The following is a 25933-nucleotide window of genomic DNA, read 5'->3' as shown; positions in this document are numbered from 1 at the left end:
GCTTGGGCACGATTCTTCCCCCATTGTGGGAGATTTGACACTGGCTTTAATGAGAACAGATCTGGGCCAATGATACATTAACTGAACAAATGCTTTTGTATCCATTTTTAGAGGCACTTTGCAGATTTTGAGATACTCGCTCATGGCAGGTCTTAATTCTGCATATTCAATATCACCATTAGAAACATTTTAGCAGCTTGCAGGTAATTGCTCCACCTTCCATTATTCAAGAATGAAATGGCTACCGTGCACCAGACTGACTAGTTCCCTTGCTCTTGCTGTGAGATTGAAAAGTGATAGAGCCTGATTCTGATTTCACTTACTCAGGTTTTACTCCATCGCGTTTGGTGAGATTACTCCTGAATGTTACCAGTGGGCGTGAGATAGCAGATGATGTTTTGTGCTGGTTCAGTTCGGAAACTGAGTGGGGAGGAGGCGGAAAGAAGGAAGTGCAGAAGAGGAAGACAATATAATAAAACATGTAGGCTATATTCCTACTGTTATTTAACTACTGCCTTGAACAGTTGTGAAGTGATTTGGGTTTTTTTATAACCACAGAGTATCTGTTTAAATGTATAATTATACTGTTACAGTGTAGTGAGATGGATAATTGTGCTATTAGAGAAGCACTTTCATCCCATTTTTTTTTAGAATTATGGCTTTTTTATGCGTCATAAAATACAGTATTATCCACAGCAGTGTTTAGAAGTAACCTTTTTGGCATCATTCTCTACAGATCACTGCAACAAGAGGCCGGGTGAGTGAACAGATCACTGCTGAGTGAGCCAGGCAAAGCCTAAAGGATGTCTCTGAGCCAAAGCCTGACAGCATTATTCATTGTGAATAGTACTTTCCTCAGAGGGGAGCGAGCTGCTACTCAGCATGACTAACACTGTCAGGATCTGGCTCATTGTGAGACATTTCTGCTTGGTGGTAGCTTCTCCACTGACCCATGTGCACACATTGGGAGGTAGAGTCCCAAAACTTGCATCGTGTGCCAATATGTACACGCCTGCAAAATAATGACATTCCAATTAAAATGTCAGTTATAGACGTGACTTACATTATAAAGCAAGATATAAGCTTTTGTTTGTTTTGGGGGGGGAGCTTGGTACATTAAATCTTGCCCCTCCAAGGAGCTTTTTTTTTTTTTTTTGGCCCATGGAGGAATTTTGGGTTTGTATTTTGACAAATACAGCTCAACAGCCAGCAGGCGTGAAACATATTGACCAGAACAGAGAGCGCTCACTATTATACTATTAAACACCTTGATGCTCAAAACCAAAGGCTATAACAACTATAAAAACAAAAGGACTATCCAAGGTAAATTTTCCTACTTTATTCTTTTGTGTAAATTCCAGTGCAAGGTGACAAAATCAAGGACATTTTCTAAGTCTTTCAGAGAACAAGACATTTCAACATCCCAATATGTCTTGAGTGTTGCTCTTTTCGTTTTGATTCTACAGGGTAGCATTCATAGATTTCTACAGCAGCTCCATTGGTTTCTTGCCTAGTCTTACCCTGAATACAGTACTTGCATTGATAAATGTCCCAAGAACCTCCTGTGGCAGTTTACTCAGCTTTTTAGTTGACTTGTCTTTTACTAAGAAAAATGTTCTTAATTTTAGGTCATTATATTTTCTTCTGCTTGCTTGGACTCTTCATAACAACTTTGCCTTCAAACTTCCTACTTATTTATTCCTTGTATTTTTAGACTCTTACCTTATTGTTGGTTTCTTTTTTCTAGGCTTGAGAAATTCATTTCTGTTAACTTTCTCCTTCAGGCTGTGTTTTCTAAACCTGGCATTATTTTTGTCTTTGGATACTGTCCACTTCAATTTGATCATTTTTGGAATCCAAAACTGCTTGCTATGCTCCAGATGCTAAACAGAGTGGAATAATTGCTACCTGGTCCTATATGATACCTCTTTTTTTTTCTACAGCATCTCAGTGTAGCGCTGGTGTTTCTGCCATCAGTGTCATGCTGCATGCTCATGTACAATTGTTCCTCTGTAAAGCACCTGGTCATAGGTGCTTAAATATGGTAAGAACAATGCAGCTGGATATAGTTCTTTGTCTCCTCTACAAAGTCACAAATAATCAGTGATGTGTAATGGTGCATTTCATTGGGCTGGAGCCCTACAGAAATGTACCCATCACAATGCAATTTTTCTCCCTCTCCAGTCTCTTCATCTACAGTACTACCATCCTGCAGGGGAGAGTGGAGTCTTTTCTTTCTGTCTCTGCTCAGTTGGAGCTTGATGCATTACAATGCTCTGTCATTCCATACAGCACAGCTCCTGGGTGGGGGGTGGGATGAAGCGGCTATGCTGTTGTCACCAAAAGTGGCTGTTGCAACATTTCTGCTTGAGCTTCAGGAAGCAACCTGGCTTTCCTATCACCTGCGGGTTATAGAGCCTCACCTGTCCCACCTCCACACCTAACCCTGACTCTGCTCCAGGCCTGGCTTGTTGTCCCAGCTACTCTCCCTGCTACACCTACCTTGGAGAGGTGAGAGAGAGTGTGTGAAGCAGGGGTGGTAGGGAGACCAGAGGTGACCGGGGTCTCCCCATATACTCCCCATCCCAGACTAGAAGTGAGTGGAATGTTCTAGAGACTCCACACACTTCCCACCCACCCTCATAGGAAGCCCATCACTGTAAGCTCTTCCTAGGCCGGGGCCGGTTCCTACAATTTCCCCTGGGCTCCACCTCAGTGCAAAGGCACCAGTCCCCCATGACTCTCTCATAGTGAATACCACAGCCCGGCTTCCATTTTGAATCCTTCTACCTCTCCAGGTAGCAGGCCATGCCTCCTGCCTGTGTGTTAGGACACAGATATTCAGGCCTGCCTGTGAAAGCCTATATTTTAAGAATTTAGGTACCATTTTACTAGTTACAGGGGTATAAAAACAAAGGATCAATATCAGAGTCTTTCTGTCTGATGCCTTGTGCTTAAGCTAGGAAAATACATTCCAAACCAGTAAGGAAGGTGCATTCCAGACCAGTCATTGAAACTTAAGTTGACTGCTTTCCGTCTGGCAAGCACCCACTCCCCATCTCTCTATTGTTTCTTTCATTGTCTCTGTCTCCTCCTGTATAATTAATTTTGCTGGGTGTAAACTAATTAAGGTGGTGGGATAGAATCATAGAATCATAGAATAATAGGACTGGAAGGGACCTCGAGAGGTCATCGAGTCCAGCCCCCCGCCCTCAAGGCAGGACCAAGCTCCACCTACACCATCCCTGACAGATGTCTATCTAACCTGTTCTTAAATATCTCCAGAGAGGGAGATTCCACCACCTCCCTTGGCAATTTATTCCAATATTTGACCACCCTGACAGTTAGGAATTTTTTCCTAATGTCCAATCTAAACCTCCCCTGCTGCACTTTAAGCCCATTACTCCTTGTCCTGTCCTCAGAAACCAAGAGGAACAAATTTTCTCCTTCCTCCTTGTGACACCCTTTTAGATATTTGAAAACCGCTATCATGTCCCCTCTTAATCTTCTTTTGGTTAATATAATTGGTTAAATTACCATGTTACAATATGTTAGGATTAGTTAATTTAATTTTAGTAGAATGATTGGCTATGGTATATCTGAAAATATTACAATAGACATTGGGGACACATGGGGTGAGGGGAGGATAACCAAAGGAAAGGAAACTGGACTCATGCATGCTGGAAGCTAATCCCCATAGACACTGAATTGTTTGCATCTCTGGTATTGCTGTTCTCTGTTCACGTGAGAAGGACCAAGGAAGTGAAAAGGTTGAAGAAGGGATAAGCACTCTAACACTATGCCTGGGTTTTGATGTGGGGAGCAGGAGGGAACAATACTGTCCAAGCTGGTTCCTTAGGGACCAAGGGGCAAATTCCCCTGACCCCTTTTCAGCCTCTGCCAACCTGGTCTTGGTCTGGTCTGGTCTGGCAGCACTACAGCCCTGTGTGTAAACAGAGAGAAGAGGGATAGAGGCCTGACAAAACCTTCTATGACTAGCATGTGGCTGTGAAAGTACATCTCTTCTCCCTCCCCCCCGCCCCGAAGAAGCCCCTCAGCTGTTGCACCCTCATCACTATTGCCCTGAGAGGATGTCCAGGAAGAGTTTTCAAAGCCTCTGCAGGGAATGCTCCCGAGCTGAAACAGTTGCAGCTGATTCTTGTGAGCTCAGAGCCTTCCAAGGAGCTTAGATGACTCTGAAGAGAGGTGTCTGGGCAGAAATCAGGAGAGGGAGAAACCTACCGGCTGCCTTATCTGTGCTTTCTCAGGTGTTAACAGATTGTTCAGCTGCTTGAAGTGAGTGGAGCCCGGGGTTTCGCCTTACGGAACACAAGCCCTGTGTATAAACTGGAAATCCCAGGAAAGGTTTTGTTTTGCTAATCATGAGCCTTTTGTGAATTTTCTGCCCAACTGCTAAGACCTCTGGCCCTCCTTCCTGACATTTTCTGTTCACCATGTTTTGTCCAATGATACTATGACTTGTCTTATTTGAAGCTATAAATGCCATGCATATTTGAATAAAATACAGGTGTATTCACAGTGAGATCTGCTGATACCAGTTAGTCAAAGAAGTTTCTTGACTCAGTGCCACTCATTAGTTAAATACCAGGACAAACACACAACCCCTCCTCACACACACTTTTTTTCAAGGTGAAAGAAATTTAGATCTAAATGTTCATGTGTCCAATTCTAAATAATTCACATGACTCCCTGAAGGAATGATTCTACTCTCCGTGTTCTTGAGAAACAAAAATGTTTGGATCGTTTTAATGAACCCTGAAGAGCCACAAGAACAACATCATTTCCTCTGTGGTTAAACTCTTCAGCACTGATACAACATGGAACTGTGGCAAGAGTGTGGGGCAGCAATTACTGCTGAGAGAATTGTACTGGAAGGAAACAGAGAATTCATTTAACTCTCCAACTCACCACTCTCCGTTAATTTGGACATGCTGTATTTCCCAACACAGCAATAAATTTTAAAATAAGCACAGCCAGAGGTCTAGCTGAAGAGAGACAGTATAATCCAAATGTGCTCTGAAATATACTGGAGTGTATTTTAAACAAGCCCCCTTTTACATCTTGTGCCTTCCTCCAATTTATTTCTCTCTGGAACAGTAACATAGCAACAACTGCACTTCACTTTCTGAAATGTGTCACGATATTATCATTTTGCTTCCAGCATAATTGAAGCATACTTGTTGTCAGAAGTCGTTAGAAGAATCGAACTAAGAAGAAAGCTCCAGGATCTTGTCTCTATTGCCAAGACATGCTTAGTAAATAAATCCAATTATTTTCATGCTGTAGAACTGTGTAATGTGAGCTCTTGTAATTATGGCCTTGATTTAGTAAAGCACTTAAAAACATGCTTAACTTTAATTAACATTTAAATCCATGGGACTAATAACATGCTTAAAGGTAAGCACATACTTAAGTGCTTTGCTGACCTGGTGCCTATAAGATGATCCTGAGGCTTTTTAATTCTTGTATTTCAGTTTAGAAATACAAAGGATAATAGTTTAGAGAGTAGCCATATTAGTCTGTTTCAGCAAAAACAACAAGGAGTCATGTGGCATTTTAAACACTAACACATGTACTAGGGCACAAGCTTTTGTGGTCTGGAGCCAATGTTCCCTCTAAATTTTTCCATCTGTGTGTGGAATAAATTTTGTGATGTGCACCATCAGAAACACATGCTGCTGGTTGCGGGTGCTATGAGGACTCTGCTAATCAGCTGGGCAGCATTTGAATCTTGGCCACCCAAGTGCTCCGCTTACAGAGAATACTGGCTGGAGTTTTCCTATTGACTTCACTGGGCCAGGATTTCACCCACAGTGTGTAAACAAATAGCTGAATTCAAGAGTGGAATGATTGCTATCTTTGTAATTGATTAGAACACTTTTGGGGATAAGAAGCAGAACTTAAACCCTCATCTCTTTCCCAAGCTGGGAAAAAAAGGGCCAACATGTAGTCATAGAAGAGGTAGTATTACCTACTGGCTGGAACGTTGGATTGGGGCTCAGGAGACCAGGTTTCAATTCCCAACTTTGCCTATAGCCTGCTGGGTAACTTTGGGCAAGTCACGTCTAGCCCAGTGCCTCAGTTTCCCCTTCAGTAAAAATGGATGCCATGACACTGACCACCTTTGTAAAACATGTTTTGAGATCTGTCTATGAAAAGTGCTAGGCATTATTATTATTATTATGCAACATTTTTAGACCACATTTAGGAGCCATTGAGAATAATTTCCCATTAAATAGTAAAGATGTTTTAAGGACTATGATGTTGTAAAATAATTTAACAAAACAGTGATCTAAAATAATATCAGTAGTGTGCTCTAGTTGTTGGATAATCCTAGCTACTTCCACACCCCAACAAGACAGATAACCCTACCGAAGGAATTATTGATTATTTTCTTCCACGCTTTTGCTAGAGACCCTATTGTTCTGAAATATATGTCATTGTACTTGGATGGTCATAGGCAGTGGGTGAAGGCCCAGCTGGCGAAGGCAAGCTCCAGCCACATCCCTTTCACCTGAGGCCACGCCCCTGGAGCCAAGCCACGCCCACTCCTAGCCCAGCCCTTCCTGGTCACATGAAGGGCCAGGGCTCCTGAGCTGTGCCACTGCCCCATCCCTCCCTGGTGACTGGGGAGGCAGGCTGCCATGCTATGGCCCCAGCCTTCCTGGTGGCCGAGGAAGTTGGACTGGTGTGTTGCAGCCCCAGCGTTCCCCGCCAGCTGGGGCGTGTAGGCAGTTTTGGGAAGGTAGTCCCTTCCTTTGCCTACACTATGGTGGTTAACACAGTGAACAAAGAAACTCACACGTTGCATTTTTTTCAGGGCTTTAATGCTGGCAGCATGTTCATTTGATGCCTATGTATCAGTTTACTATTACAGTTTATTTAATTTTCATTTTCTAGTAAATGGAAGAAAGATGTTGACATGGGGGTGGAGGGGTGCCACACCTACTAGGTGAGATCCTGCTACCTTCAATGTCACACAAGGTCATTCATTGCTGCGCTACACAGGGAATGACATACATGCCATTTCTTTCATTAATGTAGCATCACATCCCGGAGATCTGCAGGGAAGAGGAGTTACTACTAATGAATTGGCTTTGTCTCATGAATGTTTCTCTTTCTTTGGGCATACGGATGTCCACAGCTTTCTCCCTTCTAGTTTAAGACCTGCTTTGCCTTTAAATCTCTCCTAGATATATCAGACTTCAAATGGGGGAGAAATGTATGTCTAGTAAATATGCCTATGCTTCTCTATAGTGCCAAGAAAGGAGAGAGAAGCATTTTGAGAGTGAAATTCTGGTTGTGGTGCCTCCAGGTATAAATGCAACTCAGAATTCATGTTTCTTATCTGGAAATTGGCTGATATAAATTCCACTGGAACATTATGAACTATATGGATTAGATTTTTTCTGATGTCAGTACATATCACCTAACAATCGTGTCTGTCTATTGAACTGGTAGATTTGTGAGCTTTCTGGTGACGGGGTGATTGTAAGTATTGTGATGTGTCTAACAATCACTTCTGCAACCACCTAGTAGAGACAGTTGTTAAAAAAGTGCCAGATTCTTGTTGAATATCTGTGACTGTATAGCCAAGGGTTAGGGTTAACCAGCATCCATACAGGCTATTTTTAAGCCCACATAAAACAACATTCAGAGTGCTAGTTGCTCTGCACTTTTGTGACTCAAATCTGATGGAAGAAACTCTTGAGGTTTAGCAGTTCAGAAGCAAGTCTCTTTGGAATGGGAAATATGGGAGGGAATTTCAAAGGCGCTTAATATACTTATGTGCCTAACCCCTAATCAATGTTATGGGACCCTGAGTATCTAACTCCCTTAGGCACCATTGAAAATCCCAGCTGACAACTTTGCAAGGGCAGGAAATCTCCTGAGATGTCCAGGTCTTCCACTCTTGGTCCCAACTGAAACAGAGGCATGTAGACAGGAGAGGGAAAATCATTACCAGCCAGGTTGTTTTTTCCATCCCAGGAGTGGCTCAGCTATATAAAATTGATTCCGCTTCAGTCTGGGTTTTATACAGTGATTGAAATCAGTTCTTGTCATTGACTGAACTGCTTTGACTACCCAGACTGTCCAGTTTCGCCTCTGTTGTTTTCCACCAGTTGCCTTTAGCCACTGTGTCTTGCTGCCGTTACTGTGGCGTTGCGAGGTTCTGAGAAACGTCAGGGAGGAAACAAGGCGTGTTTTCAACTTGGGCTAGCTCACCTGAGATAAAGAGCAGTGGAAGCTTGGCAAGTGGGCTTTACAGCTCAGGTTCAACTCCATGGCGCCCCCTAGGCTAGAATTCACTTTGCTGTTGTTGTCACTTCCATATAGCTAACCTAAGTTAAGAACAAATCTCTTTGTGGTGTGTGGACATACCCTCGTGTGCAGGGGAAAGCTGTCTCCTGCTATACAGGCTATTTCAGGAGAGGTAGCATGCTCAGCCTTCTGTGCCCAGTTCAGTCCCTCTTTGTCATCCCCATTCTTTTGGGGTGCCTTGTATTTCATGGGGCACTAGTAGACAGCAGCCCCTGTTCATGGGGCTGCTCAGGTGGAGACTCTTCCTTGCACACTTGCCCCTTGCATGCCCATGGAGCATTCAGGTATTGTCTATCCCCTGGTGGGAAGACGAAGTGTGATTTTTCTCTGCTGATCTGCCACTTTCAGTTCAGTTCGCATGTTCTAGCTAGCAGATAGCTGGACACAAAGCTCCTGGGGTTAAATAATGGAGTTGCACCTGTGTGGCTGAGAACAGAATTTGGACCATAATTTTCCTGGTGCAACGTGCATCTGTGCAAACGACATGGGTGAAAATTCTCTCAAGTGAATGTCTCTGAACACTTATGTAATTCAATATAGTGAATGGGGGGAAGGAAGGGAGGGAGAAATCAGGACAAGGAAACAAACACGAGGCTTTTTTGTAACCTAATAGTTCTTGCTCTGACAAAAACAAATGGCTCAATTATTAATATGTGACGTTTTCATTGCATCTCCTGCAAATAAATTGATGCCGCCTTCCTGATAAATTAACTGTTGTGCTTCATAAATGACTTTGTTCCGATTTCTTAGGAGCTAAGCACTTTGTGCAAAAATACATTAAGGAAATTATCTGCTTCCTTTGCTTCTGTATAGATCTCCTAGTTGGCTTTTTATTACACACAACTAATTCCTTCACTTCAAGGATTTCCGTTTGCCTGGAACTTGTTTAGCCCACACTATTCTGTCTTACTATGACAGCTACCTGGTTCAGACCCTGATCCCTCAATGGCCATGTCTGGTACAAACCTGGCATGACTGGTACAAATCTGGCAATTATATGTTCTAGGACAGGGATGGGCAAAAGGGCCTCTGCAGGACAGGTTCGGCCCACCAAGCAGGTGGATCCAGCCCATGGAGGCCCTACTGCTCCCCCACCCCAAGCCAATTAAAGCCTGGGGACAGGGGAGCACGTGAAGCCTTCTCCGCTCTGCCCCCGCCCTGGGAGCAGTGTGAGGCACTTGGCGCACTCCCCTGCCCCCACGCTTTAATTGGTTTGGTGGTGGGGGAGCGTGTGAAGCCTCCTTCCGCCCTGCCAGGAACATGTGGTACTTTGAAGCACCGTGCGCTGCTCGAAGGGCGGGGGGGGGGGGGGGGGGGGGAGAGAGCGGAGGAGGCTTGCGTGCTCCCCTGCCTTGAGGCCAGTCAGGCCTGGGGGCAAGGGAGCTGTGTGAAGCTTCCTGTGCCCTGCCCCGGCCCTGCGAGGAGCCCACGGCACTTCAAAGTGCCACATGCTCCTTGCAAGGCAGAAGGAGGCTTCCCACGCTCCCCCACCCCCAGACCCTGATTGGTCTGGGGGTAGGGGAGCATGCCAAGCCTCTTCCAGGGCATGGGTGCCTAGTGGGAAGGGGGGGCAAAGGGGCTCTCCCACCCTGAGACCAATCGTGGTTTGGGGGTGGGGCAGCCCCGCCCCTTCCTGATTAGGCCCTGGCCTTTCCTGTTTAGGCCCCGCCCCTTCTGGTACAGCCTGGGGCTACTTCCAAAATTTTTAAAGTGGCCCCCAGGCAAAAATTATTGCCTCCCTCCTTTTCTAGGATGAGCACAGCTATGATTTGATCCGCCCCTTTCTGTGCTCATTGGCAGGAACTGTCCCTCATGAATAGGAGCATCTAAACTTTACTTGATCCCCTGTCAGTAACAAAATATATCTTCCCTCATGCTGTACTATGGTTTGCAAGGCTAAAAGCTGAATACTGTGGTGATCAGCACACAATTAATGAATAGAATAGATACGATCAGTCACTGGTCCTCATTGGGGATTGAACTCTGAGTCTTCAGGGTTAAAAAACCAGGAACCTCTTCCACCTGACCTAAAGAATTAACTCATTATGTGCTGTCTATAGTAAATTCTGATCTTCTTAGCACTGAACGTTCGGGATTTATTTGCCACTGACAGTCCATAGTGTGAGATTTGTTACAAATGGGGGGCCATAGAGGGATTTGAATTGCTCTGGACCTCAGACACTCGGGATGTGGTTATCCAGGTTGGGGAAGTACGTAACCTATGCTAAGAAAAGAGGTGTGTAGCCCTATAAAGATCAGTTCACGTATGACGCTAGGATACGACTGCGGGTGCTAGAAGACAGTGCTATTCCTCCAGGTTAAGCAGTATTAACTTGCATTTTTAACATGATAGATTGAAGGTTCAGTTCCCTGGCCCACCCAGAATGTCAGTTTTCATATCAAGACATTTGGGTGATTACAAATAAATATAACCACAAAACCCCTGGAATTGAACCCTAAAAACTGGAATATGACCTTATGCTGGCTATACATCAGCATAATTCCTCTGAGTACAGTGAAGTTACTCCTGATTTACCCCTGCATGAGATCAGAAGTTAGACCCTTTATCTTTATTCTATGCACCATGCTGGCCATAGTGAGAAGTAGCCCACACACAGTATGCAACATTTTTAACACATGCTCTAACTTCCTTTTTATGCCCCCAAGTGTGGGCATAGTCCGTTAGCCTGGCAATGGCAGCTTCAGTGGTGTGATGCAGTTCTTCTAGACCACCACTGGACCTAGCCAGCAGGCTTCCCTTGACAATGTGTGTCATCACCAGCTGCATGGCTGCCCTCTGCTCAGTGAGTCCTCTGGCCCCACAAACACCGCTCCGTGAGCAGGGTCTGGGCTGGGAGCTGCCAGAACCCCAGGGAGATGGGGGGGGGGGGAAGTCATGGCTGGGGGCTGCCAGAGCTCCAGCACTGAGCCTGTGGGGGAGGGGAGGAATGGAGGTTGCTGGAGTCCATAGGCAGCACACAACTGCATAGGGCACCATGACATTTGGGGCAATTTGGTGCCCGATATATCATGGTGCCCTATGCGGTTGCATGTTTTGCATATAGGTAGGGACAGCCCTGCTTACTGCCTATCGCATCGCTTACTGCCTATCGCATCGCAACCTGCTGTGCCCTCCCGCCCTCTGAACCCCTCATTTCTGGCCCTGCCCAGAACCTTCACCCCCTCCTTTATCCCAACCCCCTACCCCAGCCCGGTGAAAGTGAGTGAGGGTGGGGGAGAGAGAGCGATGGAGGGAGGTGGGATGGAGTGTGCAGGGGTTGGGGCCTCCGAGAAGGGGCGCAGCGAGGATGGGGAAAGGGTGTTGGGGTTTGAGCGACTGGAAAGTTGGCAGCCCTCCCCCCATGCCTCTGCTGGCTAGATCGAAAGCGGGCGTGAGTATGTCTGCTGAAGCTGCCGTCACACTCTGATTGCACTACAGACATTCCATAGCTAGGAGCTCAGCTCAAAATCTGGCCCCAATTTTGGATGCAGACTGCTTGAGAGGCAGGCTGTCCACTTTTCTGAATATCTGTTCCATGGCGCGGTGTGCCTGTGTTTCCTGAAGCACCTCTGCTAGTCACCACTGCAGTGGTGTTGCTCACCCAGAGAGGAAGTCTCAGCTAACCGAGTCCCAAAGGTTAAAACCAGCAACTTGTGGCTAAGAGGCTTTGTGGCAGGAAAATATATTGAGTGAGATTAGCAGGTTTGGATCCAGAATTGGCACGACTGCGCAGAACGAGAAGACAGCACAAGTCATGGAGGGTCTGTCCTTCCAGGACAAAATTGCTCATCGTGATTGGCTCACTGCCAGCTTTGAAACTAGAGCATGAAACAGTTTATGAACTTAAAACAGATTTTCCAACCTTAAGAGGGGTTTTTTTTTGACAGTCTGGTCTCAACAAAGAAACATTATTATAAATAGATTATTTCTGGCAGGGTGCAGGAGGGGTGTTTTTGTCCCATTTCCCAGAGGATAAAAAATTAACAATGTGCTTGAAATATGCTTGTTTTCCCACTTGGTGTTACAGGTCTGCTTGCCATAAGGAGTGCAGAAAACCCAGCCTTAGCTGATCGTGTTAATAGCATTACTTTGCAGTCACTGCTCAATGTCTTTACCAGAAAGTCTTTTAACACACGACATTGCTTCTTTCCCCATTAGAAAGGCTGGGGTTGGAAAGGAGCTCTCAGGAGGCATCTAGCTCTTCTTCCTGCACCGTGGCAGGATGGATCCGTCCAATTCTCCTGCACACATTCATGCTAACTCCCTGTCTGAAAGGCTTGGTCTTGACTCTGACAATGCTCATGGTTTTGGCTTTGATTTCTTTAATAATCTGATTAGATTTTGGCTTGGTGCTGGATTGAGGTGTGAGGGAGAGGCTCCTGGCACTGTGTTGTGAGGAGAACGCCTCCCCCCTTCTTTGCTGCTTTTTCCCACCCCAGCAACACCCTTGTCCCTGTTCTCTGTCGATGGGCAATTGTTATAGCTGTGGCTGTAGATTTTACTCAGCACCCCTCCCACTCTAGTGGTGGATGCTTTCTCCAGCAGCTGCCTACTCCCCCAGGGTATGTCTACACTACAAAGTTAGTTCGAACTAACTTTCATAGGCGCTACACTAGTGCTTCGTTAGTTCGAATTTAATTCGAACTAATGGAGCACTTAGTTCGAACTAGGTAATCCTCATTCCATGAGGATTAAGCCTAGTTTGAACTAGCTAGTTTGAATTAAAGGGTGTGTCGCCCCTTAATTCGAACTAGTGGGAGGCTAGCCCTCCCCAGGTTTCCCTGGTGGCCACTCTGGCCAACACCAGGGAAACTCGTCTGCCCCCCTCCCGGCCCCGGACCTCTTAAAGGGGCACGGGCTGGCTACGGTGCCCGTGCCAGGTGCAAGCCTGCCAGCACCCAGCCAGCAGACCCTGCACCTGGCACGGATCAAGCCACCCACCCGATGCCCCCCAGCCCTACCCCTCTTCCCGGGACCAGGCTGGCGGCTCCCGGGAGCTTGCCCGGGACCGCAAGAGGCGGGCACCCGCCTGGGCTAGTGCGGACATCATGGACCTCGTCCACAATCTCTGCACTAGGCACAGGAAAGTGGCCGGCTTGGGCAGGAGAGCTGCCAGCCTGGCTACCCAGGAGCAGGTGTGCATGAAAATCAAGGGGGTCCACTGAGACCCCCAACCCTGAGCCCTGAGCTTACAATGGCCGTCCTGGGTCAGACCAAAGGTCCATCTAGCCCAGTAGCCTGTCTGCCGACAGCAGCCAACCCTAGGGACCCTGGAGGGGATGGACCGAAGACAGTGACCAAGCCATTTGTCTCGTGCCATCCCTCTCCAGCCTTCCACAAACCTTGGGCAGGGACACCACTCCTACCCCCTGGCTAATAGCACTCCATGGACCCAACCTCCATGACTTGATCTCACTTCCCTTTAAACTCTGTTGTAGTTCTAGCCTTCACAGCCTCCTGCAGCAAGGAGTTCCACAGGTTGACTCTTTGCTTTGTGAAGAACAACTTTCTGTTACTAGTTTGAAGCCTGCTACCCATTCCTTTCCTTCAGTGTCCTCTAGTCCTTCTTTATGGGAACTAATGAAGAACTTTTCTGTATGCACCCTCTCCACCCAACTCCTGCTTTTAGAGACCTCTATCCTGTCCCCCCTCCGTCTCCTCTTTTCTAAGCTGAAAAGTCCCAGTCTCTTTAGCCTCTCTTCATATGGGACCTGTTCCCAACCCCTGATCATTTTAGTTGCCCTCCCCTCTCCCAGCCTCTCTCTTCCCCCTCCCACCTCCTTTTCCCAATCTCCCCCAGTTTTGTTCAATAAAGACAGATTCCATTTTTGAACACAATTGTCCTTTATTTTGTACATCAAGAAGAGGGGCTAGGGAAGGGTAAGTGGAAGGAGGTGAGGGAGGAATGGGGTACGCACCCCCGATGGGGAAGACTGGGCTGGCTCTGCGGGCTTCTGGGGGTGGAAGCTCTCCTGCAGCTCCCCAATTGCCCCCTCTCCCCAGATGGCAGCCTGCGGCAAGTGCAGCCGGGCTGATGGCCGAGTGCTGTGATGTGCCCAGTGTGGGTACTCTGGGCAATCCAAGCCAGGACTGCTTTGCAAGCGGGGCACCCCTGAGAACTGTCTGTCCGGGGTGGGGGTTGGGACCCTTTAAGCACAGCCCTCGGCTATCCTGAGACAGCATCTCCATGCTCTAAGTCCTCCTCTGATGCCCTGCCGGCACTGCTTCCGGCCATCCTTAACCCCGCTTCAGGGTCCACTTAATGTGGACGCGCTAGTTTGAATTAGCAAAACGCTAATTTGAACTAGTTTTTAGTTCTAGATGCATTAGTTCAAATTAGCTTAGTTCGAATTAACTAATTCGAACTAAGTTAGTTCGAATTAGCGCTGTAGTGTAGACATACCCCCAGAGACTGGAGCTAGAGTCACGAACTTCACGAGTCACTGCTATGCCAGCTTGCACTGCAGGGAGATTTTCTCCCCCTGCCCAGCTCTCTATTAATGGTTTTAGATGCTATTTAAGTCCTCAACAGAACTTTGGGGAAAATGAAGAAGTGAACATCCTGGCCGGGGTAACTGTTTGTTTGGTAACAAGTTGCAATGCTTTGATTGTTAGAAGCCCAGCAACCTATGGGACACACCAGCAGTCTCCCAGGATTCAGGTAAATGAGCATCAGTTCTGCAGGTAGAGGTCAAATATCTTACCTAGCATTTTCTCATTTTAAAGGCAAGTAATAATTTGGCTAAAGGTGTCCTTCATTTTGAATAATTTTGCCTTGACAGGATGAGTTAAGGAAATGTATTTCCTCATCTCTCTCCCCTATTGCTTCCATGAGGCAGATAGTCCTGGCTATGGCCACTGAAATATTACAGCATTGTATACTCTGAGTGAAACAAACAGAATGATAAACGGTGGCACTTACATTCACCCAGCAGTTGGGCATCTGCAGCAAGTCTTCCTAAGTGGACAGCACATGAGAAGGAAGTTCAAGGGAGAATTTTATGTTGACTTAATCAGCAACTAAAACATTCTGCTGATGATTTGGTACACTACAGCCATACCACATCCTGCAGAAATGGAAACATTTATATAAAAGCTAGGGGTTTCTGTCGTTTAGAAACCCTGGGCAAGTTTTTTCTCCTTTGTCTCAGCCACCTAACGTATGAACATAAGAATGGCCATACTGAGTCAGACCAAAGGTCCATTGAGCTCAGTATCCTGTCTGCCGACTGTGGCCAATGCCAAGTGCCCCAGAGGAAATGAACAGGACAGACAATCATCAAGTGATCCATCCCCTGTTGCCCATTCCCAGCTTCTGACAAACAGAGGCTAGGGACACCATTCCTGCCTAGCCTGGCTACTTGTTGCTCTCTTTGCTAGATCTAGAGGGATATGAGTCTGCTACCATCTGGGGAATTAGGCCGTGGGCAACCGAGGCTAGCGAGTGGACGACACGAGTGGCCCTCCTTCATCAGGGGACTGCAAGACTGTCGGAACCAAGACAATCTCTTGCAATAGGATAGTTTTGCTCACTGCACCTGCATACCTAGAATCACAGGGTGTGCCAATTGAACCATAGCAGCGCTTTGATTGCATGCGGAGGGAGCATGTGGCTCTCCCAGTCCATGTTGCCTGCAATCAGCACACACATCGCTTCACGTGCCTTTGCTATACATGCGTGTCACTGTAGTAACACATTCAGTAATACTGATAGGAGAATACCTACCGTATTTTCCGGCGTATAAGACGACTTTTTATGCTAAAAAACATCCCCCAAAAATCGGGGGTCGTCTTATATGCCGGGTATACAGGCAGTCCCTGACTTGCAGTACGAACGGAGCTTTTCTCACCCCGGAGGACACAGACTGCGGGACCTCGCGGTCCCGCCGCCCATGTACTCCGGGGCGAGAAAAGCTGCTCCGCGTCTCCCTGGTCTGCAGACTAGGTAGACGCGGAGCAAAGCCGCGGAGGGGCTCCGGCAGCGGGGCAGCCCAGACGCGCTGCGGCTGTCCCGCTGCCGGCGTCCTCAGAGGCTTTGCTCCCGGTGCCTCTGGTCTGCTGGGGACCGTCTCCAGCAGACCAGGGACACCGGGAGCAAAGCCGCAGCCGTGGCGGGGTCCCGCACCTCTGAGGCTTTGCCAGAGCAAAGCCTCAGAAGCGCGGCACCCCGCCGCCGCTTCGGCTTTGCTCCCAGTGCCCCTGGTCTGCTGGGGACCGTCTCCAGCAGACCAGGGACACCGGGAGCAAAGCCGGGGAGGCAGAGGTGTGCTGGGGCGCTGCCGGTTGGCCTCTTAAGGAGGGGTAGTCTTATACGGCGAGTATAAGACGAAAACCTATCTTTTAACTAGAAAATTAGGGGGTCGTCTTATACGCCCAGTCGCCTTATACGCTGGAAAATACGGTATGTGAATGGAAACTAGTGGAATCTGGCAACCTTGCGAGTGGGCAACAGTAAACATAATGGCTTGTAGGCCACACATAAAACCCCGATAGGCGGCATGCAGCCCGCAGGCAGCCCACCACTGAACTAGACCAGCATTATATGTAGCCTATGGCTCGGACTTTACAAAGAAGGTGCTCTGTATTGGGGATGCAGAGGTAGAAACAGAATAATTCATAGGTTCTAAGGCCAGAAGGAAGGAATCACTGTGATTATCTCTCCTGTTCATCTGTACCACCCAGGCCATAGACCGCTCTGCAAATAATTCATAGAGCAGATCTTTCTGAAAAACATTCAGCCTTGATTTTAAAACTGCAAGTGATGGAGAATCCACCAGTGATGTTCCAGTGGTGAATTGCCCTCACTATTAAAAAAAATTCATCTTTCCAGTCTGAATTTATTTAGCTTCAACTTCCAGCCAGTGGTTCTTATTATGTGTTTCTTTGCTAGTGCGAAAAGTCCATTGCATACAAGGGAATAGAAATTTGACAGTGTTGTCGTCATGTTGATCTCGGGATGTTCGAGAGACCAGGTTGATGATGTGATGTCTTTTGTTGGACCAGCTTCTGGTGGCAAGGGAGATAAGCATTCAAGTTACACAGAGCTCTTCCTCAGGTGTAGCTAAGAAGCTTCTCTCTTGCATTGACAGAAGGTCCAATAAAATATGTGATATCACCCACTGCGTCTCTCTCTTCTTCTTGTGGATACTTGTAGACTGTGATTAAATCATCCCTTCACCTTCCCTTTATTAAGCTAACTAGACTGAGCTCTTGTTTCTTCAAATTGAGGCTGGTTGCCTTTCTGGAAGATATATTCTAGTCAAACACAAATTATTGGGTTCAATATGAGGGCAACTGGGTGAAATTTTATGGCCCGTGCAATACAGGAAGTCAGACTAGAGGATGTAATGCTCCCTACTGTTCTTAAAATGTATGAAAACCAAACCCGGCTCTTACCAACTCACCATAAGTATTGTACATTCCAATTAAATGTAATTCTGTCATCTGCTGTGGATATGATTGAATTTACACATACCTTTAGATACACCATTGATGCAAAACATTCTCCTTTTCTTTCTCTTTCAAGATATATGTAAAGATTGAGCAAACTGTCAATGTGTACATTACATAATGGAATAATTTGTTTTAAACCATGTGGCGCCAGAGCAAAAACCCAGTTCCATTTTTAAACCATCACCCCACCAAAGTTTCTACCACATGACCACCTTTAAGATGTCATTTTTAATTTGTGCTTATTTCTCCCACCCCTTGCTTGACCTTAATTTTATGAATGTGGTGATATGTAGGAAAGGGATCCTGTCATAACATGTCAATCTGGATCTCAATGTTTCTGGATTTGCTGCCTTCCGATCTTGACCTCTTTCATTTAATGTAAGGTATCCTCATCATGTTTGCTTATTGCAAGTTTTGCAGTAAGAATCTTAATCAGAGCAATGAAGTTATTCTATACACTAACACTATGCATTATTGATACACAAACTCATACCACTAGTTGAGGTACTGTAGTATAAAAGGCACTGTATAAATATAGACTATTTATAATGCTAATTGGCACTTAGCCCCTTGAAATTTGACAGAATTCCTTTCCTACACACACGTTGCCTGCCTCTATTTGCATCAATAATATGAATACCTTTCCCACATCTGCAGCCCACATGAACAAAGGCTAGAAAGTAGATAGGGCAAGTTAGCATAATTGTGATCAGATGCTTTTGATGGTTAACAGCATTTGCTCAGTGACAACTGTGTTATTAAGCAATTCCCAGTTCTGAGCTAGGCAGAACAGTATCCTGGAAGATAACAGTGATACCAGTGCAAAAGTGATTCTTAGATCAGAATAGGTTCCCCTGACTCTCCTGCTCTTTTACTCCAAGAGAAAGAAGGAAATCAGTAAATAATCTGACGTTCCCAGTCAGGCTGTGACACTGACCCGGTGAGACGGGAGGAACACTGCTAACACAACACTGGTATTAATAAAGCTGGTCAAAACATTTTGGGAGAACGTGTTGAATTTGATGACATTTTTGACAGGAAGTCTAAATGAATCATTTCAACATTCGTGGTTGGATAATGTCAAAATGTTTTGTTCAAACATTATTGTTTTGATTCTGTTTTGAAGTATAGGTTATATTAGAATTTTAATGTTAAATTGTATCAAATGTATTGTATTATATTTAATTCTTTGATAGTGTCAAACTGCTGAACTATCAACCTCCATCCCCCCTTTTTTAATACTGTTGCATGGAACATTTCAACATTTTGCTTTTCATGCTGATTTGGAACAAAGACAGATTTCAAAATGCTGGAATTTCCCCTGGAATGGAAATTTTGTTTTCTGACTACCTCTAGTTTTTAATCACACCAATCAGGCAGAGTTTGTCCCACAATAGTACAATAATATCCAAAGACTCAAAACAATCTTTTTAGCTTTCTGGGCTTTCTCCTAAAAATCATTCTTCCTTATACTACTTGCTTTTAACGTTTCAAAATTTCAATAAAATAATTGGAGACAATCTCAGAAACCTAAGTCTTCAGTCCCTGCAAATACATTTGTAAAATTGTCATTTAAATGGGAATATATATATTGTTTCACACATTATCTTTATTAAATTTTTACTCCTATTTCTGTTTTGTGTAAACAGGTTTTTTTTAAATGGGAATTTAAAACAAATGGGTGAGATGGTAGAGAAAAGACATTGTTGTTAACATCTAGAGACAAAGCTACACACATTTATGGAGAAATAAGGGTTTCACATTACCTCATATCAAACTCAGCATTTACAGTTTTCTTTTTTGGCCATGTCTCTCTGCTAAACCTGACATGAAGCCAAGGTGAAAGCTGAGATTTTCCCATTACAGAATACCAAATCTATGATAAGCCATGCCATGAAAATCCAGTTTAGGAGAAACAGAAAACAAAAAGCAAACAAAATTGCTGCAAGATCAGTGATAAGTTTTGTATAACTTACAAAATCTGTTTTTTTAGGGATCTTATAAATAAAAAAATAGGATCAGTAGCGTAACATGATGAAGACAACCAATTTCTTGCATTAGGAAAACTAAAGCAACATTAAAGACTGTTTTCAGCCTGTTGCACAGTACACATGGTAAATTCTGAAGCACCTAAAAAAGTTGCAAGGAGTTGCTACAGCAGAAGTGGCCTGTGAATACTGTACCTAAACCGTGATCTTCTTAAGATATGTTTTTCATTTTGCCCTGTGATACAATCAAGATCAGTTATGATCTTTGCTATGTTCTGTGAATGATTGTTCTTTTTTTTTTCATTAAGACAAGTGCATTCATAATTAAGCATTAAAACCAGTGCTGCTTTGCTCTACTATTAACTACTCTAATACTCTGATATTAACTACTATTAATCATAAATGCCAATACAACAAAGAGACCTTCATTCCGGCAGCACTAGGTGAGGTGTCACTGCTTTTCTCAAAGATTAGTTCATAGAGAGGATCTCAGTATTGCAACTTCTGAATCACTTGCCACACAAGGAAAAAGATGACTGACAAAATGCACGTTAGAGTCAGACAGACTGAAGTGGGCAGAGTTCAGCTCGTAACTTCAAAACAAGCCTGGCAAATAACTATAGAAACACTGAATTATAGCCACTGCCTTTAAAGCCAGGGGAGGTTACTTAAAGTTGTGTTTCTAATTCTGCATATTTGCCAAAAAAATAAAATGGGAAACAAATAACAAATCCTTCAGTGCCCTCCTTGAATGTGCTGCCCTCTACTCTGCCTGGCTGCCTTCCAAACCTGACTCATGTTCTCGGGCTAGTAGTCCCTTGACATCTCCTTTGCCCTCCGTCTCCCTTCCCTTTCCCTCTGAAGTTTTCTTTGTAAAAACCACTTCCTTACCTGCATAATGGTCAAATACGGTAGGCACATACTCCTCTGGGAAGGCATCATTAGCATAACTCATCAGCAAACAGGTTTTCCCCACTGCACCATCCCCAACCACCACGCACTTTAACATCTTCTTCACGTTATTGCTGCTGCATTCGGTGCTGGTGTCATCTTCCTCCTTACAGTTCATTCTTGCGGCACTGCTGCTGGTCCCAGGACTTCCAAGTGCACATGAAGGAAAAATGAAGTGCAATTGTATTCACTCTTCCTGAGTTTCGGAGGCTCTCCACCTCAGGAAATCATACTGTCTCCAGGCTGTTCCAGCTGCCTCTAACAATTACCGTATCAGTAAAGAGAAGCATTGAGGTAAATAAATGATACATCTATTAAAAATTCAAGAAAAGGATTGTCCTTTCTTGTGAGCTGGAGTCAGGAAATACTCATCCTGACAGAGAGACCTCTGTTTATTGCAACTTTAAAAATATCAGCAGTCAGAGGCGTTGATTCTCTTCTCCCCTTCTCCAGTTTGGCCAGAGGATTCCGGTATTCCTGCTAAATCCACTCCATTTTCCATTTCATTTCTAACATGGAGGAAAGCTGGAGGTTTTTAATGGAGTTTTTCCTTTCTTTCCTCAGCTTGCTGTGTGTCAGGAAATCATGGGTTTCCTGCTGAATTCCATATTAGGATCAGTGGGCTTGTGAAGGGCTGCAAACAATAGGAGCTCTGTGTGCGTTTGTACTTTAGAGGAACTATGCCAGGACATAGAGTAAGAAAAACACTAGAGGTCTCACTGCAGGCTAAAGTTGTTAGGCTTCCTGTTTCATCTAAAGCACTGTTCTCTGGGCTGGCTGAGATGAGGCTGGTGTTAGCTCATAGATACGTAGAGGATTTGAATGGGGAACATTGTGAAAAATAGGGATTCAGGTTTAAATGAATAAGCAGGGAATGTCAGGGGTTCGTTCTGTAAGGGAACCGGCCTGTAAAATGTGCAGTACTGTCCATCTTAGGGGTTTTGGCTGCCACACATTGCTGTAGCACCCTGGGATGTGCTTTTTCTTTTGAGGGTGTTGGTAGATGGGAGTAGAATGGAACCCAAATGCTCTCCTTTGTAAGTACCTCTTTAACAATTTGGGTACAGTAATAAATCAGGCTTATCAAGCCAGGAACGAAGACATTCTCCTCCCTGTCCCCCGCCCAACAAACAAATGAGACTTTTTCAGGTATAGATGTGTGAGCAGGGCAGAGAAGAGAGCCGATGGAGAATTCAGAACGACAACTGTTAAAAGGTGAAGGCTACAGGGCAAAGCTACAGAACAGTCTGTGTAAAACCAGTTAAAAGGCATTGCTTTTATTCCCTAAAGCCCGAGCCATCTGTGTTCCTGTGAGACACACAGTTCTGCTGTAGTATTTCATATAGTTCTGAGCCTCCTTTTTAGTTTTACTGTAAATCTGTACCAAAGATCTCACCGTGGGTACACACTTGGGGTACGTCTAGACTACAGGCTTTTGTCGACAGAACTTTTGTCAACAGATACTGTCGACAAAGCTTCTGTCGACAAAGAGCGTCTAGACTACATCCAGTTCTGTAGACAAAGCAAGCTGCTTTGTCGACATGGCAGTGTAGACGCAAAGGACAGTTTAGATGCAATAATGCCTTCTGTCAACAGAACTCTGTTGACAAAAGGCGTTATTCCTCGTAAAATGAGATTTACCAGTGTCGACAAAACTGCTGAGTTCTGTCAATGTTATGTCGACAGAACTCAGCGGTAGTGTAGATGCAGGTTTAGTTTTGTCGACAAAACCCTGTAGTCTAGACACACCCTTAGGGTCGAACCTTACTCTTTATTCCTGCAATCTCCAGCAGAGTCACCCGAACAGCCCCTTGCTCATATCAGCCGTTCTCTTCCCTGGGCATTCCAGTGCATGCTGCGTCCTTTGCCTTACTCAGATTCTAAAGCCTCCAAGTGGGGAAACAGAGAAATCTACCATGAGATAAGAAATGGCAAGGTGCGACAGATGCACTGCTTAGCTCCCAGCTGCCCAGAAACAACAGTCTGCAGTCCCATAGTGTTGGATGCGTTGGGCTCAGAGAGAGAGAGAGAGACCCTTCCCTCCCCAAGCAGTAAAGATCAACAGGGTCATCTTGGCCACATAACTGTAAGTCACACCGCACTGATGTAATGAAGCAGGTGTAGCAGAGACCCCCAGAGACACCACTCCTTAAAGGCCCAATCCAAAGCCTCTAAAAGTCAATGGGAGTCTTCCCTGAAGCAAGCCCTCGCTTCATTCCCACGGATCCTGCCATCTGTGCTAGCCAGCACGCCAAGTGGGTCTCCACCGTTTGCCTTTAAACCCTCCTCTGGGTTTTGCTTATGAAGAACATTTGATCCATGGTGACCCCTGCTCCTCCTTTCGCTCCCTCGTAGGGAGGCTGAACTAAATACAAAGCATTGGGCCATCTGCCACCGAGCTGTGCTCATAATAACAGGGATTCTGGAGAGGCTCCTGAGCCTGCCTCTCCTTGCCCAGTGTCCTGGCAATTGTGAGAGTGGGGAATGGGCAGGACAAGACCCACAGTATCTGATTCCTCGTTTTACATGGGCAAAGTTATCCAGTTTCCTAGTGATTTCAGTGAAAGGTTTAAGCAGCTCTATTCCCATCCCCTGCTGCTGCCTCTTTCCTTCCTTTAAAGCAGAGCTAATCAACATGCGGCCTGCTTGTTTGTGGCCCATGGTGCCATTTGGGTTTACACGGAGCTCAACATGTGCCTGCGGGTGGAAGCGAAAACAAAAAAGTAGTCGATATAATGGTCTTCTGTTGATATGTGTTTTAGTAGTTAAATTCCTGTACTGTCATTGCTCATTAAAAGTGCTGACATCGGGTAAATATTGCATTTTATGAATATCAGCAGAACTGACTTAAATGGGGCCTGCGTGTCGTACAGTCTTGCCTTAATCTTTGATACATGCCCATTGATGTGAAATAAGCTATTTGCATATATAGTTGCATATATATGCAACCGCACTTAAGTTGCAGACTTGGGCATGTGCTGTGAGTATCATTGTGGCCCCTGGGGCTTCCAAAGTTGAGTAGCCCTGCTTTAAAGGGACCCTCAAAATTGGCCTTTTGTTGGTGGTTTGGGAAACATTTGGGAGGAATCTGTTTTAATTTAGACCTGCCAATAAAAGGAGCTAAACCCCTCTCTCTTTTGCCTTGGCGGCAGCTATTAAAGTGCAGTACTCACTTTTGGCCATGATCTTAAAGACCAGCTAATGACTCTCCTTGAAGAGGCCAACACGATGATTTATGAGATTAGCTTTAAAGTGAGCAAGGCTGACATCTTGCCCATAAATCTCTTTAATTCAGCACTGTAATTTTTCTTTACAAACATAAACAATGTGAATAGACTAGCTTAGCAGATTTGCCTCCCCCACCCCACAAAAAACCCCCATAAAGGTCTGTACCTGGACTAAAAGCATATGTTTTCTTTAACGTGGGTTGGCCCCCATTCACAAAGGCCAGATGAAAATGTGGTTTAGTTGCAACCAAGTTTAATAACAGTTATTGTACGTTTCTTTTGGCTGCATAGCTAGAGCCATAATTAACCCTTGTACTGCTCTGCGGATGAATCTTTTACATCTGTGGGGATGGCGCTTACTTTGCAGTATGGATTAATAGCCCGGTACTGCTCAACTTGAGCAAAGTTTGTGGCCGTACGAGTTGTTTTCTATAACAGGTTGCTGCCCCTCTGACGAGGCTCTTAGAATTCTGCTGCAGGGGAGGGTGAGCAGTTGAGCGGTTGCTCTCACATGTTGCTGAATGTCTTTCTTGCCTTCAGTGCTGGGTAATGGGTGTTTCTTCAGAACTTTCGATTTATTAATCGGCAGATTGGAATTGTCAGTGGTGTAGGTGCACTGAAGCCTTCTGCTGCCTTTGAAAGCTCCCGAGGCTACCTCTGCACAGCAGAGCTGTGTGAGCATTCTGGTTTGGAAAATATGATGGTGTTAGTGATGGGCATGGCTTGAAAGAGCGAGAAGTTTAAGTTTGAATCCATAGGTTTCCTGCAATTCTCTAAGGGTACATCTAGATTACAAGCCTCTTTCGAAAGAGAGCATCTAGACAGCAACCAGTACTTTCACAAAAGAGAGCCGCTTTTTCGAAAGACAGCACCAAGGCAGTCTGGATGCTCTCTTTTGAAAAAGCACTGTTTGTGTTCAATAATGCCTTTTTTCGAAAGAGCACTTTTGAAAAAAGGCATTATTCCTCATAAAATGAGGTTTTCTGCAGTTGAAAAAACTGACTCTTCTTTCAATTTAATTTCAAAAAAATGTGGCAGCAGTCTAGATTCAGGTGAAGTTTTTTTTTAAAAAAAGGCCACTTTTTAAAAAAAAAACCCTGTAGTCTAGACACACCTTAACCTTCTCTAATCTGGATATCAGGTTTGAATTTTTCAAGTTCTTTTCTATGAAATTCCAGGTGCTTCCTAATTTGCCAGTAATTCACTAATACTGGAAGGACAGCTTAGTTCCCTCAGTATTGCTGTACCTCCACTTCCAGCCAAAGTCTTAAAGAGATGCAGAGTGTGAAAATTCAAAAGACCTAAAGAAAAAGTTAACCCACTTCCTCTGAACCTCCAGAAAGGCTTGGTGAGCATTTTGGGTGGAGACTGCAGTCTCCTCATCCACCAGTTTGCCCATCACTGGGTTTTCCAAGGGGCTAGCAAAGGGCCACAGCCTCAAGTGGGGAAGCTGAGCCAAGCCAATGGAGGCAGTTAGTGGGGGTGGAGGGAAGCTGTCACCTGAGGCAGCTAGCCAGCAGTTTATAGTCAAAGTAGCTGTGTTCCTGGTGGCGCACCTGCATTGGCTCACTGAGGAACAGAGGGGCTACAAGCAGTAGGCCTAATCCTCTGAGCTACTAAGTTCTTCCAACTCCCTCTTGTTCACCTGCATGGGCACTTCCATTTTCAGCTGTGTAATTCTGACCGAGAAATTATGCAAACTGCTTTGCCCATGACTCTGCCCAGGCCTGAGTGACCATAGGTGTTAACTGGTGAGATGAAGGACTTTTTAACTTGGCTGCTGGTAATCTGTTAATTAGTTCTGCCACAGCTATTTGAACAATGCCTTTGCCAATTAACCCGATCCTAACAATCCATTGTGTCCTGTGGTTACAGCAGAGAAAATCAAGGTGAAAAATTGAGGGGCACTGTGTTCTCCCACCCCTGTGATCTCACACAATCTCATGCTGGCTCCTGGCCATGCTATCTCT

At 45.2% G+C, this 25933-nt stretch overlaps 1 protein-coding gene across 1 annotated transcript in view; it reads right to left on the bottom strand.

The window, feature by feature from the left end:
- Nucleotides 1–21405, bottom strand: part of RHOJ (ras homolog family member J) — a 90444-nt gene extending 69039 nt beyond the window's left edge. Inside the window, exon 1 of the mRNA XM_006110762.5 lies at nucleotides 20677–21405. Coding sequence (XP_006110824.3) covers nucleotides 20677–20854 — 178 coding nt within the window. The 5' untranslated portion in view covers nucleotides 20855–21405. The remainder of the gene's footprint in view (nucleotides 1–20676) is intronic.
- Nucleotides 21406–25933: the final 4528 nt, after the last annotated feature.

Source organism: Pelodiscus sinensis, chromosome 5, assembly GCF_052426305.1.
Source record: "Pelodiscus sinensis isolate ZL-2025 chromosome 5, ASM5242630v1, whole genome shotgun sequence".
In the NCBI taxonomy this organism is placed as follows: domain Eukaryota; kingdom Metazoa; phylum Chordata; order Testudines; family Trionychidae; genus Pelodiscus; species Pelodiscus sinensis.
This window is presented reverse-complemented; position numbering and strand designations above follow the sequence as displayed.